A 19,191-nucleotide genomic window follows, 5' to 3' on the forward strand; every position below is an offset into this window, starting at 1 on the left:
CAGAGGTCCAGTCAAACTAATGGGATGCATACTCATTTCAATGAGCAAATCTTGGAAAAAACAGTTATTTCAATTATTCCAGTATTTCACTGCGGAGATTAATATTTGAAATACTTTCAACATGCATTTCTTTCCCTGTCAGAACACAAACATGTTAAAATGAGACTACTGTATTGAAATATACTCAATTTTTTTAAATGAATGCATAAGTAGTCCAACTTAACAACTGCATTGTCATGATCCATGCTTTTCTATAATATTAAAGTTCACTTTTCAAGATAGTTTACTGACAGTAAGAATCTCAAGCCCATAATCAATAAATTAAAATACTGCACAACAAGTCACATGATAATGGCTGAACTTGAAAACATGAAAAGCCATGTTTTAAAACCTACCCTCATAACTTGTTTCAACAGCAAAATGTACCTGTATTACCAGAAGAGCTGCTTCTTCAGACAATTTAAAAAAAATCATATGCATCAGACACATAAATGTCACATCGCTGTCAGTTTAAGATGCCTAGTGACAAAAACAAACACCTAATGTTTGTTTGAAATGCATTTTAAAAACAGAGTTTAATACTTCTGTCAACACCAAAAGGTTTAAATTGACTTCAATTACTGAGAATTCTCAGCTCTAATGATGTTAAGCAATTCACCTCACCATTATGCTAATACCCTTAGCTTCTGAGGGTCAGCACAGGTCTCTGATATAACCAAGTTAAATATTCTCAAATCTTATACACAAGAAATTAAATGAAGTGATTTATTTATATACAGCTTGTGAATTTAAGAAAGGTGAAATAAAACCTAGCTTTTTATTGCTAAAAAGACAATTGCTGGAAGATTAGCACCACAGTTATCATATTATTTGTGGATGGTTTATCTATTCCAATTAAAAATGGTGTGAGTTGAAAATAAAGAGCAGGTTGCTATCACATAGAAAGATCAGTAATCAGATTTAAAAAAAACACACACAACAAATGGTCTGGTAGCACTTTATAGACTAACAAAATAAGTAGATGGTATCATGAGCTTTTGTGGGCACAGCCCACTTCTTCAGATGACTGGAGTTATGAGTTGGGAATATGAAAACTCGAAATAAATAGGAGAGGGGAAGAGGAGGGGGGAGAGGAAGAAAAAGGGCGGAGGAGTGGGAGACAAAGCATCATTAAGTATCTGGAGAATGGGTACTTAAACCTAAACAGATAAAAATCAAAGTCAATAGATTGGTATCCTTCCTGTCTTGGGAATCTATCAGAGAGCTGTTAGCACCTTCAGTGGTTATTAAGTAGGTAGTGTCCCAACCAACCCATATCACAATTGAGTCCATTAGCATGTGAACTGAATTTGCTGATGAACTGTGATTCCATTTTTTAAAATGCTTAGAAGCTAGTTGATTTACCAACCTTCATTATCTTTGAATAGTACACAGACAGAGACTTTAGATCATGCATAACAGTGTGACGTGGGAACTTTTTGTATTTCAATTCTCTGTGCCAAATTCTTCCCGAAGGTTCACCACAATGTTTATTGGGAATATCATTAAATAATGGAATTTGGATTAAGCATATCTTGGTTCTATTCTGGGCTTTTGTCTCTCACATCTTTTGTGATGCTGAATAAGCCACTTCACCTTTACGTGACTCCGTTTCTCTATATGAACAAATGTACTATGCAAATCCATACAATTCTGTTTAAAAGCAATTGTATGTCTTTTGTTTGTTCTTTGTTAGAAGAGAATTTTGTTTGAAAACAAGGGTGCTCTTTTAAAAAAAAGTCACAACCTTGCTCATGGTAGCGCAATAATTTCTATAGCTAGAGCTCTGAGTAGATACAAATATCTACCTGTGGATATGGTTATCTGCGGATAAAAATGTGTATCTGCGAAACTGCAAATTTACTCTCAAGAGACGCTGGAACAAGAGAAAGGAATGTGGTACCACCACCCAAGAAACCAGGGCTCTACACCCACCATGTGACTGTATCACCCCAGCTCATTTCCTGTCTGGGATCATGGAGTCCCACTGGCAGTAGGGCCAGGAGGAACTATTGGCACAGAGCACTGGCTCCTGGGAGCAGTGGCAGCACAGTCCCCTCCTTTGGCCACAGCGTCACCTGGGAGTAGAGCCCTGCGGATTGGCAAATACCAATTTCTGTCTGTAGATATCTGCATCCAGAGGTAGAAATTTGTACCCGTGCAGGGTTCTATCTATAGTTGCCACTCATAATGTTACAATCTTGATTCTAAATGTATCAAAACTGACATAAGCAATGTTAAAAACACCTTGTTATATGCTGTTTACAAAATAACATTATGGTGGAAATAAAACCATGCTCTGAAATATATTGCTATTATAAAGCTCACTTCACATGTTCAATCAAACAAGCACATATTAACTGGGTGGTATTTCAAACTGCTACAATAAACATCAAGTTAAAGACTATGTGCAACTAATATCACTTATTACAAGGCAATTTATTTTCCAGGCTGGTATCTAGCAAAGCAGATATCAGATATTACTACTCAACTTACTTAGCCTCTTAGCAGCCTCCAGGGCATCATTTGCAGAGTCAGCCACAAAGAATCTCTGAACTGTAACCCCATGGTCTGCCATCAGTTTTTTACTCTGGTATTCCTGCAGGTTCAGCCATCGTCTAGGGGTTAATTGAACAGCCTACAGAAATAACACAGAAAAATAACAAAATGCTCATTATTAACAGCTCATGCAACAGCCAACTGAACTATTAAGGCCTCCTGGTCACCTCAAACTAACAATAAATAAAATTATTGAGGACAAAAGGAAGAATGCACATCATTTTAAGGAAATGTCATATGAACATGTGGCAAAAATATTCTGAAACCTATCAAAGACATAAAGATGCTACACAAGGCTCACAGAGTGATCTTGGCTTGATGTGTCCATCTCATTTAAATTAACACAGGCTTGCAAGTTTGTATGGTTTGATTTATATAGCGTATTTATGTTATGCATTTCTGTGTTATAAAAATACAAAACTGTTTCATTAATAAAAACTTTCTTTGCTTTAGTTTAAAATCAATAACATTACAAATATTAAATAATTGTCTTGCATTCAATAGGTTGCTAAGACATTATATACACACATTTCTGTACATCTGAGCAGGGGAAATAATTTCATTTCAATTCATGTCATTTTAAGAAATACAAATATTTTGGAAGGTTTTGGCACCTATTCATGACTGGCACTGTTTTAGTGATCTTTTGTTAAAGAACTAGCACATAACCAGTGTGGCCAGATTGAGTTCAAGAGTAGCAGCAGAAGAAACACCTTCTATATGCAAGGTTTACAAATTATTCATATTTATACACACATGTATAGTTATGTGTGTGTTACATACACTATGGGTGGAGGAGCTAACAAAACACATGAGAACAAGGAAGTGTCAAGTCCTGCCTCTCAGGGAGGCAGAGGTGCACCACAGAACAGTGCAGAAAAGGGTATTTTAGAGTTGTGAACACAAAGGATTAGGCCTGATGTCTTCTACTTGACTTTTACTAAATATTCTGAATAATCCACTTTAGCCTCCTCATCTAACATGAACAGCTTTGATGAACAAAGTTAGGAACATGGTGCAATATTTTTATGTCAGTCACATCAGGTAGCTGCCAGCCTGGCTCCACTTTACATTATCCAAATTTAATTGGATTTTGTTTTTAGGTTAAGTGAATTTAGTGGTGGTGAAAGGTGCCAGAATGACAGCCTTGGAGACTCAAGTCCTATTTATCCACATAACTGGTATGCACAGACAAAATGCAAGTCTCTCTCTCTCAGTCTCTCTCTCTCTCCTGACTTAGAAACACCATGGCTCTATGTCCACTGTTAACAATACCAGCCATTTAGTGTCAGAAAGAACACTTGGTCCTAGCAGAAACAAATAAATTACAACTTAGTAATAAAATCTGCTTAGAAAAAACATATAAATAGCATTGCCATCAAAGGTGAGACACCCACTGGACATTTTTCCTCTCAAACTTACACTTATTAGATTCCTTACTATAGATCCGAATTTCCATGCTTTTCTATATTTTACACTTTCATTACTAGTATGATCTAGAGCAGTGGTTCTCAAAGTGGGCCACGAGCTTAAAGCTGCTAATAGGACGCTCTCGTTTGTTTATCTTAAGGTTCCATAGCCACAGAGCCTCGCGGCTGCCCTTGGCACCAATTCACTGTTTATAGCCAAGGGGAGCTGCAGCAGCGGCTGGCTCAAATCGCTGCTTCCCATGGCTCCCCTTGGCTGTAACCAGTGAACTGGAGCCAAGATGAGCCATGAGACTCTCTGGCTATGGAGCCTTTAGATAAGCAAACCAGAGTGGTCTATTAGCAGCTCTCTCAAAGAGGGCCCATGACCCATTTTAAGAAACACTGATCTAAAGTCAAAGATGAATTTAACGCAAGTCAAGGTCCTGCTTAACTACAAGCATGTCAGTCAACCACTGATATTAAACACATGCGTAAGTGTTCGCAGAACTGAGGTGTTCTATGTTCCCAGATCAGAGTGTTATAACTCCCAGTGAATCTGGAACAACCCTAATTGCCAACACAATTTCTTGAAAATATTCACGTAAGTTACAATTTACAGGAGATGGGGAAGAGACCTCTGAAAGCATAATAAAAACCTGGATTTGAAATGTTCCAGGACAAATCAGCTCATGCTCCCCTCGCACACTTAACCAAGGACGGCCATATTTTTAGAAATATCTGCAGGCTGACTAAGATTAATTCTTGAGACCCGCATTAAAATGGTCAAACAGAAAAGGGAAGAGTTCAGTGTAAAGGGACATCAGCGTGAATGACAATAGTGCTACCTAGCCATGGTTTAATTACAATCTATGTCATGCAGAAGACACTCTTCTCCTTAAAGAGAAATAAACTGCTGCCCCAGTGGCAGATAAACCACCATAATTTCTCAGCTGCTCATAAAATAAAAAACACTGAATGCATGCTGACATTTCCCAGCTGGACATAAGAGACAGAAAGCATTATTTATTATATTAATACTTTGGTCGCTAGCAACATGACATACAACATCCATTATCCTTACATAGTTTTATACTAAAACCAAAAAATTTTAGTGTGTCTGCCTTTCAACAATATGTGGCTTTTATGTAATACTGGCATTTTAGATATCACATTATATAAAATACAAACATCCATCTGTTACCACTTCCCTTGAAATATAGAACACAAAACACTGATATTAAAAGACACAAAAATGACATGTACTTTTATACAGGAAATGTGAGGTTTTGTATATTACAAAGTGATTCCCATAGAACTTAAATAATTACAAATGCCTCAGATTTTTAAAAATAATGGGTAAAGTATTTTAAAAGAAAAATACTTATAGTGAATAGCTACAGTAAGCTGCCTCTACATTTTAGGTAATAATTCCACCATGCAAGTGTCTCAATTTGCTATTTCTCCATGATCTTCAGAGTCAGTACACATTCTTTTCAGTTTATACAACACATCCAAATTTCAAGGCACAGCTACTTTCATTCTAGCATTTCCTGCATCATAATAGTTTCCCTTTCATATTTTCTTCACAGACATATCCTCAAATGGGTGAACTCTCACACAGAGCCAAAGTTTATTTTTAAGATTGGAAGGAGCATGTTTGTCTAGTCTGACCTCCTGCAACGTATTCCATAGCATCCTACCCAATAATTCCTGCATCATGCCCATTATTTCTATTTGAATTATAGTATATCTTTTAGAAAAGAGTGGAGAAGCTTTCTTAGATATATCCAGCACACTAAAAAGGACCCATTTCTTTTCCTTTCTGTTTATGTTCAAGCACCGTTATAACATTAAAACACCAGAGGCTTAATTTTATACTCTTCATTTGGATTCTTTTGACTTCAAAATATTCTCATGATGCAGTCATTCTACAAAATTTTAATGCAAATTGCTAGAAATGAATTGCCAGCCCCCAGTATACAGTTCAATTTTGTATTATGTGTAAATATACATATTCGATACATACATACATACATGCAGATTCAAGTGAAGGGTTTCAGAGTGAAATGCATTTCCCCGGAATTTAAATGTGATGAAATAGGGGTATACTTTATATCACCAGATGAGAGAACTACTGTCCACTAGATGTCAGATTTCCAATTTAAGGAGAAACAGCTGCTTTTATTAGATATAAAAAATTGGCTGATCTGAAGGTTGGCAAATATAGACACAAAACTATTGTAGCTCAATATTGTAGAGGCCAGTCATCACCAGGTGTGCGCTCAGGAAGGGCTTGCACTGTGCTGCATGTTTGCACTAAGGACCAAATATGAATTGTGTAATTTTGTTTCTATTCACTCCTGATCATTCCTTCCCCCACATCTCCACTGTAAACTTTCCCAAGCATTATTTGCTTTCTGCTTCCAACTAAGGTATTTATCTCATGAGCTCTCATTTGTGCTGTCAGCTGCCAGCCATCCCCTCACATACCCTACTCGAGCAGAAGCCAAAGTAAGGGCAGTGAGAACGGAGTCTCTGAAATGATTAGACCCATTAGAGATGACCCTGCAGTTACAGATCCTCTGCCTTGCCAGATGCAGTTTGAGATAGCTGGTTTTGTCTGGAGGAAGGAGAATGAGAAGTGGCTTTGCAACCAGCATGTAGCATCAGCCTGTATCAGCGATGGGCAACCAAGACTAGTGAGTGGGCCGCTTGAGTGGACCTCTTTTGTCTCAGTGGGCTGCATGATTGAAATCCAGTGGTGGGCAACCTACAGGCTGTATGCGGCCCATTGGGGTTACACCTGAAGTCTGCGCACTCCCGCTCTGCTCCCCTCTCTCACTCCTCTTGTGCACTGGGGCACTAGAGACCCATACCTCCTACTAGAATAGAATAGAATAGAATAGAATAGAATAGAATAGAATAGAATAGAATAGAATAGAATTAATGAAAGCCTCCCAGTCCTTATTACTCACTGTCACCCAGGGCTCAGAACACACTTTGATGCAAGTCCCCTCGAATGCACTTATTCCAAACAGCCTCAAAACTTCCATATATTGTAGCCAAGAAGAACATCCCAGGGATTATATAGTCCATACCATGATGCATCTTATAGGTAAAAACAAGATACAGCACTGACATTACCAGTGCTACTGCACAACTGTACAGCCTTAAGACAAACACCACAAAGGGCTTTAAGGTAACAAGTTTAAAAAGAAACCTTACATTTCCCCGGCCGATTCTACCCCTTGAGACTTATTAGCAGGATGCTTTCATGTGGCGTGGAATGCAACTGTAACATCTCCTACCTGCCAGTTCTATTATTTATTCTCCCACTCCCCTTTATGCCATAGCTCTACTGCTGTGGACAATTGAGTTGCCCTAGGCAGTATGAACTTGCACCCCCAGAGGCACCAATCCAAACTTGTCCATCCATAAAAAATAAGCCATAGGGGAACTAATCTGTGAGCAAGGATCAGTGGAAGTCCTTTGAAAGTCTCTTTTAAAAAAAAATCTAAAAGGCTGAAAAAGGGAAAAGTAAAACAAGGAAAAACGCACACTATTTTCTCATTTCTATTCTCCCTCTTCTCTCTTCACCCTGCCACTCACCTTCTCCTCCTTTCTACTCATAGCCCTCCTCTCTCCCCGACCTCTTCCCCCTTACACACACATTTCTGTCAGAAAAAAAATAAAATGAAAATCCCTGGGAGTATGCCATATATCTTTCATAGTCTTTCACACAGGGTGCATTTGGGTGAAATATAATCCGTTTTAATAGCTGAAGATGCATTTGGGTTTTATGCCATTTACTTCTTAGCAATCTATTTCTTCACTGCCGGGTTGTATCACAACATGAGAAGTATAATCCGTTTCACAGGTATTTCTGTCACTCAGCCTATCAAGGAAGCATTGGAAAAAGCCACTAAGTGGACCTTGCTGTAAAACCCAAAGATTGTGTGTGATATTTTGAATTTTGCATTGTTAGTCTGACAGGCAAGAATGGGAGAACTTGAACCTCAGTATTTCTGTTGATGTGAAGCATTTACTATTAGCTGATATTGCTTCACAAGATTGTTTTCTTTGGGGAAAATGGCAATTTCCTAAAGCACACTTCTTTTAAATCCTCTATTTCAGAAACATCAGCAGTGTAAAAGTATCTTAATTTTAAATCTTAATTTTTGTATTGTTTTTCCAACAGTCCAAAGAAGGCTTCATGGTTTATGAAACAAACCCACCTACCCATTTTTGTATACTGAAAGTTGATTTCTCCAAGGCAAAAAAGCCAAGAAGTATAGGACTGGAAAGGACCACGGTAGGTCATCTAGTCCAGACTCCTCAAGGCAGGACTATGCAATGACTAGACCATTCCTGACAGATGTTTTTCTAACCTGTTCTTAAAAGCCTACAATAACAGAGATTCTGCAAACTCCCTACTTTTCCAGTGCTTATCTGTGTTTCTAACCCACAGAAACTAAAATCTAGCCAAATTTTTTTCATATAATTGGATAAAGTGAAACTCAAACTACAAAAATTTATCTCAGTAAAGGAAATTTTTATTAGCAAGTAAGATAACTGCCATTCACATCTTTACTGGAGGTTTTTAAATGCAGAGTAATGTTTATACGGGAAGGTAGAGGATAGTTTCAATCAAACTGCATAAATAAGATTTTTAAAACGGGGTTGGGCAAAGTGTCACAAGTAATAACTGCCAGCATCGATATACTCAGTTTGTGGGTCATTTGAAAGTTGTGGTTCAAAGCTTAATGCTTCTTCCCTAAAAAAAAGTGTTCTGGAAGGATTTTCTTTCTTTCTTTTCTTTCCCATGTCTTAAAAGCGAATATAAAGAGAGAAAAACAAATAGAATCAAAGGCTCAAAATGAGTTACACCCACAAAAGCAAATTTAAAAGGCAACAAACTCACAGTTCTCAGGGTCTGTCTGAACTGCCACTTTAATGCACTGCAACTTTCTCCCTCAGGAGTGTGAAAAAACACACAGGACACAACATGTTACAGTGCTATGAAGCACTAGTGTAAACAGCCTCCCCAGCACTGTTAGCTACTCCACTTTTGGAGGTGGTTTACTTACAGCCCTGCTGCTCCTGCAATTTAAACTTAGAAGTGCACACACAGTCTTGCTCTTAGGTTAGTATTCCTTAGTGTTAACCCGCAGGTATTCAGGAGTTCAGAGAGGAGCCATGTTAGGCTATCATAGAAACACTACTACAGGTAATTTTTGTTACCCCTTCTTAACAAACCTGTGGTGATTTATATCTGTACATATGTAAGTTCTGTATATTTTGCTTGTCAGCATGTACACTGTTCAAAAGCTACCTTTCAGATGTGATATCTTCCATTGTCGTTTGCAGGTTATAATACCTGTATTGGTCCCACACTAATAGAGACATAAGGCAGGTGAGGTAATGTCTTTTATTGGACCAACTTCTGTTAGTGAAAGAAACAAGTTTTCAAGCTACACAAGGCTCTGCTTCTGAAAGCTTATCGCTCTCACCAACAGAAGTTGGTCCAATAAAAGATATTGCACCTCGCCCACTTTCATTCAGATGAGTTACATATGCACATTAAAAGGAAAAGTCAGATATCTTTTCCTGATGCCACACAAAACCTAAATATACCAGAGATTTATTGGCTATTTCTAGAGAGTAAGAGTGACTGTTTATACTGCCACAATCATCTCCATTTCCTGCTGTTTTGTTTATATAAAATGCTCAGGGCTAAAGGTTGTCTCCCTCATCTCTGTTATAGTACCACGTTATCTCAAGAATGTCACATTAAGTTTGTTCCCTACCCAATTTCCTGTTGTTTGAGAAGTCACAAGGTGATAGAAATTAAGAAACAATTAGAATACAAATATGATTAATAAGATAATTAAACATGAGTGGAACAACAAAAATTTTACAGAAGAAAACAGTTTCCATATATAAAAAAGACATTTGCAAATAAAGTTAATTAAGGTATTTTAGTCTGTATGCAGCATTAATTACCATCAGACACTTACGGTCTTCCAGATGACCTACAAGATTTCTTCCAAGTATCTGCTTTAAAAGCAAACAAAAGAATGAAATGCAAATCCACAAAAAAAAAAAAAAACAGGAAAATCTGCCTTAAAATATTCAAAACAAAAACAAGCTTTTAAATAGTAGGAAATTGACAGATTGGGGAAAGATACTACCATAGTTCTCCAGGGAATGAAATCTTCCATTTAGCCAGAGAGCATATACTGTATCAGTAGTACAGGCTCCCTCACATTGACCATCACTACTCCTGAAAAGCTAGCTCACGTTCAAGTTCAGGCAAACTTTGGCCCCTCTTCTGAAACTATTAGCAATGACTCCAAGTGTGACGGCACAATGCGCTCCCATTTCAGGTACTAATTCAGACTACATAGTACTCCAATTCATCTCACACACTGTGGACAAAGAGCTATTAAATAGCCAGCCATCAGACACCTGGATAGGATCTGAATTTATGACTTAGAAAAGAGTATAAAATGCATTATGTAATCCATTGATTAAGTCACTTTGTATTTTTTTTCACTTAATTACAGTAGATCAGTGTTTCCCAAATGACATTCTGCAGAACCCTGGGGTTCAACAAAAAATGAAAATAAGGGTTCCACGAGAAAATTCCATTATAACAACATTTTATGATTTTTTTAATAAAATTAATATTATGTGATTTTTGTTTTTAAATATGTGCAATTAAACTAAATGTTGATCTCATGACTTTGTTTAGCATTTGTTTATTATTATCCTTACTTATTTGTGGTCTACTTTTTCAGCTCCATATATTAGACTGTTATTAGGGGCTCCGCAAAATTATTTCGAGTTGAAAAGGGTTCCGTGGCCAAATAACATTGGAAACACTGAAGAAGATTAATTTCTACATAGCTTTATCTTACTCTAAACAATATATGTTTATGTGGAACTAAAACCCAGACTTCATACAATGTACTCTACATGGTTTGATGTTCAGAAATGGCAGATTTCAGCTCGTGAACATTGAACAAGTTTTGGATTGGTTCTGATTCTAGTGGGCTAATAAAGCATTTTTCAGACCCCTGCCTGCCCATGGCAGATAAAACTCAGCCAAATACATGTAGCCAGACAGGAACCCCCCTTGTAACATCCATTTTTGCTTGCCTGGAGCATCCAGGGCACACAGAGCAGAAGGCCCAGGCTGTGTGACCGTGAATGGCTGTAAACAGAGATACGCCAATTGCTGACCAAGAGGCTGCCAAGGAGTGCCCTTGACTCAAACCCATATTGATACGAACACACATCCGTCCGCGGGGGGAGGAATCTCTCGCCCAGTAAAAAAATGTCTAGTATTCACAATTTAGTTCTCTCTCTCTTGCAAGTGTAAATTAACTTGAAACTTGCTTGTAAGAACTGGCGCCACAAAACGGACCAGTACAATTTGGCATCTTAAGATAAGAAAGAGGATACGGGCCCCCAGGGGTATATAGATGGGTGCAGCAGCGCATTTTCTCTGAGTGTCAATCTACCATCTATCTGCTGGTCGGGTTAGGTGTTTGATCTCCCGAGGTTCCTTAGGGGACGCCCACCTCGTATTCGTCTTTCCTAGGAATTGAGAGACCGGCCCTGGCCTGACACGCTGGAGTCGAGAGGCACAGAAAGGGGTAAAAATTGTACCTGGATGTGGTCCTTTGTTTAAGTATATATATACATAGTGTTAGAGCTCTTTAAAGATTAAGCTGTCACTTGGTACCATTATTTCTATTTTCTATCTTTATCTTTTTCCTGTAACCATTTTTAAGACATATATATATATATATATATATATATATATATATATATAAGAAATAGAGCAATAGCCATTGTAACCATATGCTTTTATAAGTCTTTTAATAAACCTGTAACTGTTTAAGCTTTAACCTGACTCCTCCAGTTGCTGTAACAGAACCAAGCACAATTTAGAAGAACTTCAGCCGGTCATAAAGGGACAGACATAGGGAAAGCTTGGGCGTTTGGATCTGTGTCACTCCCAGGTGACAAGATCCGTTGGGGCACCTTTTCAGCCCTTCTTAGGCTGCCTGCTGCGAAGGAACCCCTGTGTTCTAGCAGCTAAAATCTAAGGTGTAATAAGCTCTTCCTATATAACGGGGCATCTGTTGGCCTGCTGGCTACCCTCTGCGATGGGACCCCGGTCCTCGCAGTAAAGACACGGACATAAAACCTTTTCTCGGAAGCATACACACACACACTGCCCTGACCGTCGGCTGACAATACATAAGGGTATAGCTTTAGTTCAATCAGCTGGTGGCTGCTGGCAGGTGATAATCTTGCTGAAAAGTGTCATCATTTGTGAACGTTGTAGCAAGAACTGGAAAGGAGCATGTAAGACTTTCAGCTAGTTTACCATCCTGCCTTAAAAACTACAGCCTTTTAACCTTCAACTACCATGTATTCTCTCTCAAATTAACAGGTTGCTATGTTTTTGTTAGACAAATATTAAAGTATTGTAGAAACAGCAATAGGGAAATCTGAATAGAATAAATTCAGAAAATCATTCAAGGATTCATCTCTCTACTCTGGAAATTTATGGTTTAAAAATAAAAATTTCAAAAGTTCTTATCTAATTCTTATATAAATGACTACTTAGGAATGAGTACTGTGGAAAGGAATCTAGGGGGTCCTAGAGGAACTAGGAATGCAAAATCCCATTTAATTAACTAACTGGTTAAACATATTGCTTAACCAATTAACCGACTGAAGAGGGGGTGAGTGGAAGGGGCCACTCCAGCTAGGCTTCTTTCAAAATTACCCTTATTCCTTATAAAATGAGGTTTAAGGGTAATTTCAAAGGAAGGGTTTTCTTTTGAAATAACCGTGTCTAGACAGTGGGCTAGTGGGCTAATAAAGGATATTATAGGATACTTCAAAATAGCGCCCAGTCGCGATTATGCAAATGAAGCACAGGAAATTCAAATCCGCGCTTCATTTGCAATTTCGTTCCTCTCCATTTGCATTCCTCTCTTGAAAGAGGAATGCAGTGTAGACATACCCCAAGTGAGATGCTAAATGAGAGTTGCAAAAGAAAGCAAACATTCTGGGAAGTATTAGCAGGAATGCTGTAAGCAAGACAGGGAAAGTAATTCTACTCTACTCTGCCCTCATTAGGCCTCAATTAGAGTTCTGAGTACCATATTTCAGGAAAGATGTGGACAAACTGGAAAAAGTCCAGAGAAAGAGCACAAAAATGATTGTGTAGAAAACATGACTTACGAGGGAAGATTGAAAGAATTGGAATTGTTTAGTCAAGAAAAGAAGACTGAGAAGGATCATCATAATAATTTTCAAGTCCTTAACAGGTTGTCACAAGGAGGAAGGAGAAAATTTTTTCTCCTTAGCCTCTGATGATACGACAAGAAGCAATGGGCTTAAATTGCAGCAAGGGAGGTTTAGGTTGGACATTAGGAAAAAAAACTTTCCAACTGTCAGGGTGGTTAAACACTAGAATAAATTGCCTGGGGAAGATTAAATATCTCCAATGATGGAGATTCCATAAGAACAAGTTACACAAACACCTGTCAAGGGTGGTCTAGAATGATGGTGGTTGGTACTGCCATGAGTGCAGAGAAATGGACTTGATGACCTCTCCAGGTTCCTTCTCGTTCTAAGATTCCCTACCTAACTGCACATGCAGTTATACCAACTAAGCATACAGGCTGAATATTGGTAGATAAAAATGACAAGTTATATATCCCTTTATCAGTTTGCATGCAAAAACTTCCTGTTTGCATATGCACTTCTGGAAATCAGGCACTTTTTTGGTCAAACTATTAAAGAGGCACTGTGCCTAAATTACAATCTATAACTTATTAGTGTTCGGTTTAAAACAATGTGCATTTACCAAAATATGAAATGTTAATGTACAAGGACACTAAAACATTTTATAAAATAATCAAACAACTCTGTAAAGCAGACAGTCTCTTACTATGTACTTTCTACAGCACTTAGCCCAATGTGGCTAAAATAATTGTACCACCTGTATAAATAATTAACATAAATAGTAATAAGTTGGAAAACAAACACGAATAAGAGAAGATCAGTCAAGTACTGTGGCATCCATAAATGTTCAAATCTTGCAAATTTCATGTAACCAGATTAATTTTTGAACTCTTAACTATGCAACCTAGACAATTTTTCCATGGAATATATATGCATACACAGAGAAAGGGGGAGAGGGAGGAACTATTAATAAAACTGCACTCACCAAGAGATGATGCAAAAGTAATTAAAGACTATCCATCCATTAATATTACTACAGGTTGAATGTCTCTCCTCCAGGACTCCCTGGTCTGGCAACACTCGTGGTCTGGCATGACCAGAGAGCTCCGGCCGCTGAGGTTGGGAGCAGCTGAGATGGAGGAGCAGTAACCTGGGAGTAGAGAACCCAGGGAGCATCTGCTGCCTAACTACATCAGGGGTTCCCCAACTTTTGCCTTCTGCAGCAGCAGCTGCTCCCAGGGATCCCCAACTTCGGCCCTGCATGGCAGCAGCTGCTCCTGAGAATCCCTATCCCCTCCCCCATGGGGAACCCCATGAGCAGCAGCTACCGCTGCATGTGCAAAGCTGAGGGCAGGGAGCAGAGCCCCAGAAGCAGGCTGGGGGCAGCAGACCCAGGAAGGTGAGCTGGAGGAGGTTAGGCTTCTGGGTTCTCCCAGGACAGTAGCCAAGAGGGGAGCCCTGGGAGAGCTTGGACACCTGACCTCCCCTGGTCTGGCAGATTCTCTTGTTTGGGACAACTCCAGTCCTGAGGGTACTGGACCAGGAAGGGTCAACCGGTCATGTCCAGTAATGACTGCTTAGAACATGGAATTCTTAAATAAGAGAGATGTATTTTAAGTAGGACTGTCAAGAGATTTAAAAAGGTAATTGTAATTAATCGCACTGTTAAACAATAACAAAAACCATTTAAATATTTGTGCATGTTTTGTACATTTTCAAATGTTGATTTCAATTACAACATGGAATATGCAGTGTTCACTTTATTTGTGATTCAATATTTGCACTTTAAAAATAGTCTTTTTAATTTATCAAACATGTACAGCAATGCAATCTCTTTATCATGAAAGTTGAACTTACAAATGTAAAATTATGTACAAAAGTAACTGCATTCAAATAGAAAACAATGTAAAACTCCAGAAGTTCTTCTCAGTCCTACTTCTTGTACAGCCAGTCGCTGAAACAAGTCTGCTTATATTTTCAGGAGGTAATGCTGCTTGTTTCTTGTTTACCATGTCATCTGAAAGTGAGAACAGGCATTCACATGGCACTGTTGTAACCAGTGTCACTAGATATATATGTGCCATATGCACTAAAGATCCATATGTCTCTTTATCCTTCAATCACCATTCCAGGATAGATGTGTCCATGCTAATGATGGCTTCTGCTTGATAACAATCCAAAGCATCATCTGAGTCAGATGTCATCAGCAGAAGCCTGATTATCTTTTTTGGTCATTTGAGTTCCGTAACTTCCGCATCAAAATGTTGCACTTTTAAGACTTCTGGAATTATACTTGACACCGCTCAGATTTTGGAAAGCACTTCAGATTTCTTAAATCTTGGTTGAAATGTTGCAGTTAATTTTTGAAATTTGCCTTTTGTCAACTCTGCAGTGAACGTGTTCTTAAAACAAACAACATGCTGGGTCATTATCGGAAGCTGCTAAAAAAGTTCCTTGTGAATGCTGGTTTGATGTAATTTGATGAAGAAACAGGACTGAGCGGGCTTGTGGGCACTTAACTGCATTCAAAACCAAAACAATGTATGTAACAAAAAATCTACATCTGTAAATCGCACTTTCATGATAAATAGATTGCACTACAGTATTGTACTAGATTAAATGAAAAATACTATTTTATTTACTATTTTCTCAGTGGAAATATTTGTAATAAAATATAGAGGGAGCACTGTACACTTTGTATTCTGTGTTATAACTGAAATAAATGTATTTGAAAATGTAGAAAAATACCCATAGTATTTAATACATTTCAAATGGAATTTTACTGTTTAACAGTATGATTAATTGCAGTTCTAATCACGAGTAATTTTTGAGTCTCTCTCATGAGTTAACTGTGATTAATTTACAGCCCTAATTTTAAGTTCCTTCAAAGCGTTTATTTGTTAACGTGCAGAGTATGTTTTTCACCTAGGTAGGGCATACCAAATTTGCAATCCATTTGGGTCAATTTCATGGTCATAGAATTTAAAAAAATTGTCAATGTCATTATTTCAGATATTTAAATCTGAAATTTCAGTGTTATAACGGTAGGGGTCCTGACATAACTCTGAAGACAGTAGTGCAGGAGTAAGAGTGACATAGTATGGCACTTCCTTTCTTAATTCTGCACTGCTGCTGGTGGGGCACTGCATTCAGAGCTAGGCACCAGGCCAATCCAGTTCTGAAGGCAGTGCAGAAGTAAGAGTGGCAATACCACAACCCCCCAACAGTAGCCTTATAACTTCCCCTACAGTCTCCCATGTAAAATGTGTATATTAAATATACGATAAAAATACAAAGAACACCAGATTTTAGTGTCCTTGACACAATTTTCATGGCCATGAATTTGATAGGGCCCTCCACACAGCTAACACTGGGAAGACAGGAAAGGAAATAAAATTTCATATTTCTTTAAAATCCCAAACTGTTCTAAAACTTCCACCCAAAAGTTCTCTTATTGTGGTAGCTTACTCTGTCACTAGTTTGCCAGTTTCAAAAGACCAAAGAGTTTCCAATTCAGCTTTATACTACAAAGTGGTTTGAAAGAGGCTGGAGGGCCACAATCTGCTAATGAAATCACAGCTTTGGGGGGGGAGGAGAAAGTTAAAATAGTCATCTTTAGCAATTCAAACCCACTTTCTCCCCATCCCACAGGCCTGCTCAACCTACTCACTCTCCACACGCGATCTTCACTCATCCATTAATTTGTTTTCTTCCTTTCCCCCATTTAACTTAGCTGATGTGCAAGATTTTTTTTCCTTCAAATATGAGATCTCACCCATGCTTTTCTAGGCGTTTGACATCATAGAGGTCAATCAGAACACTGGTCAGCCAGCATTACCAGCCTGATTCTAACAACAGACAATGAAGAAATACTCTTCCATGGTGCTTTTTAATTACAGACAATATCCAAACAGCATTCGCACTCACAAACAGCTTAAAACATTTGTTCCAGTTAAGAATATTAGGGATGCAACTGTGTAGTTGACTGACTGTTAAGCAAGAGCTTGTAGGTTAATGCTATAGACCAGTGTTTCTCAACATTTTTTTTATAAAATACCCGTTAAAAAAAAGTACCCCCAGTGCCTACAGTTTTCGAACACACCATTTCCCCCCCCCCACCACCATTTGCAACACTTTTGTTTAAACAACTTAATCATAGCCGGGCAGGCAATGAAATTTATGGGTGGAAAAAGTACAAAAATAATAAAGCGCTGTAAAACTTAAATAAAAAATTCAGTTTTCTACAAATTTCAGTTGTGTTGACATACCATACCACACCCCCTCCTCCCAGACTTCTCGAGTACCCCCCTAAGGGTACTGTACCACTGGTTGAGAAACACTGCTATAGACTACATACATTCCCCCTGCACTGCCGACAGTAAATTTTTTAGCCTGGATCAGTCCTGGCTCACGCTGGGTCCAGAACTTACCTCCACTGGGGCTCTGTATTTAAAGTGTATTAGGAGCCAGGCAGCCCAGCTCAGTTCCAGCTCGAGCAAGGTCCAGGAGCTCAGCCCTCCCCCGCAACCAGGGCTGCTGCCACCCTGTACTGCTGCCTCTGTATAAGAGGCAGCAGTGCAGGACAACAGGCAGCCAGTCTGCAAGAGGAGCTGGTTTTTAAACTGGCTCCTCTCGCAGACCAGTTCCCGCCTGGCACCCCCCATGGTACTGCCTTTGATACAGAGGCAGCAGTTCTGACTGGCAGGGGGCACCTTGGGAGTGGGCCAGAGTGCACTGGCTGCCAGCCCCACCCCCAGGGACTACAGAATAGTCAAGTAATTGATAAGAATTCATGAGGTTAATCGACTATTCAGTTAACCGATATTTAACATCCCTAAATTATGTTAGGCAAACTTGACTCATCAACTCATGTTTGTACCAGTGAGGTGCAACTAAGCAGTGAGTGTGCTGCATGAGCAGCCCTCCATCTAAGAGGGCTGCAAGTTTGTCGTAAATAAGATGGTTTCTCTGTTTAGGGTAGTTTTGCTAACTGCACCTGTGTACCTAAAATTTGTGGGGTGTGCCTGAAATGCAGCAGTGCTTTGACTGAATGCAGAAAGCGCGCATAATTCTCAACGTTGTGTGCAATCAGCACACACTTCACTTCACGTGCCCTTACTTTAAAAGCATGTCACATTTGTAATACCAATAGGAAAAAATACTAAGTAGACAAAAGCCAGCAAAATCTGGCAACCCTGTGCATGTACAACGGTAAACAAAACGTCTTAGGGGCCACATATAGATCCCCATGGGCTGCATGTGACCCTTGTACCGCAGGTTGCCCACCACTGGTTTGTACAAATCTTTGAAGACAAGGTGATATATAAATATAAACGTTATGCAGGATTTTGCCTTGCCTGGGTCAGTGATGTGATTTTTGACAGTTCCCCCAGAAACCTGAAGGGCTTCTTTTCCTCTAGCAAGAGTTCTCAGCGCAAATCCCTAATCAGCACTTTCACAAACAGTAAAAAAAGAAAATGCATTTGTGGAGAATATTTTATTGGTCTGTCATGCATTCATTTTTTGAGTTCCAGAAATATGCCTAAACAATAATATTTAATATATTTGATTTGGACAAATGTAAAAGGAAAAACAATACTCAATTTCATGACTTGCAGTATCCTTTCCCTATTCAAGATAGAAAACCGACATTAATGTCATGAAGTGAAGATGGCCAAGCTAGAAGTATTTGATTTTAAGGCTGGCCAAATGAAATACCAACTATTATCTCTCTTCACACACACTGCTTCACTGAACCAAACATCGCTATCACCTGGGTTCACAGATTCTGTGTGAAGCAGCTCTACCAATGCAAATTATCTGTCATATATTTATAGTGTCATGGTTTATAAATATGGAACATCTTGTAATGGGTGATATTGGAAACAAGTCATCTGGGGAGAAAAAGATG

At 38.7% G+C, this 19,191-nt stretch overlaps 1 protein-coding gene across 2 annotated transcripts in view; it reads right to left on the minus strand.

Annotated features, from left to right (window-relative positions):
* The window catches only part of SUCLG2 (succinate-CoA ligase GDP-forming subunit beta), a 241,606-nt gene that overhangs the window by 188,341 nt on the left and 34,074 nt on the right, over positions 1 to 19,191 (minus strand). Inside the window, exons 1-2 of one of the 2 annotated variants that reach the window (XM_025183076.2) lie at positions 16,951 to 16,989; positions 2,536 to 2,677 (exon numbers count right to left, since the gene is read on the minus strand). In XM_025183076.2, the coding sequence (XP_025038861.1) occupies positions 2,536 to 2,677; positions 16,951 to 16,974 (166 nt within the window). In that variant the 5' untranslated portion in view covers positions 16,975 to 16,989. Of the gene's footprint in view, positions 1 to 2,535; positions 2,678 to 16,950; positions 16,990 to 19,191 lie in introns of those variants that run through there. The other variant, XM_075938556.1, reaches the window with a different exon arrangement.

The sequence above is a fragment of the Pelodiscus sinensis genome, chromosome 11, assembly GCF_049634645.1.
Source record: "Pelodiscus sinensis isolate JC-2024 chromosome 11, ASM4963464v1, whole genome shotgun sequence".
NCBI lineage: Eukaryota > Metazoa > Chordata > Testudines > Trionychidae > Pelodiscus > Pelodiscus sinensis.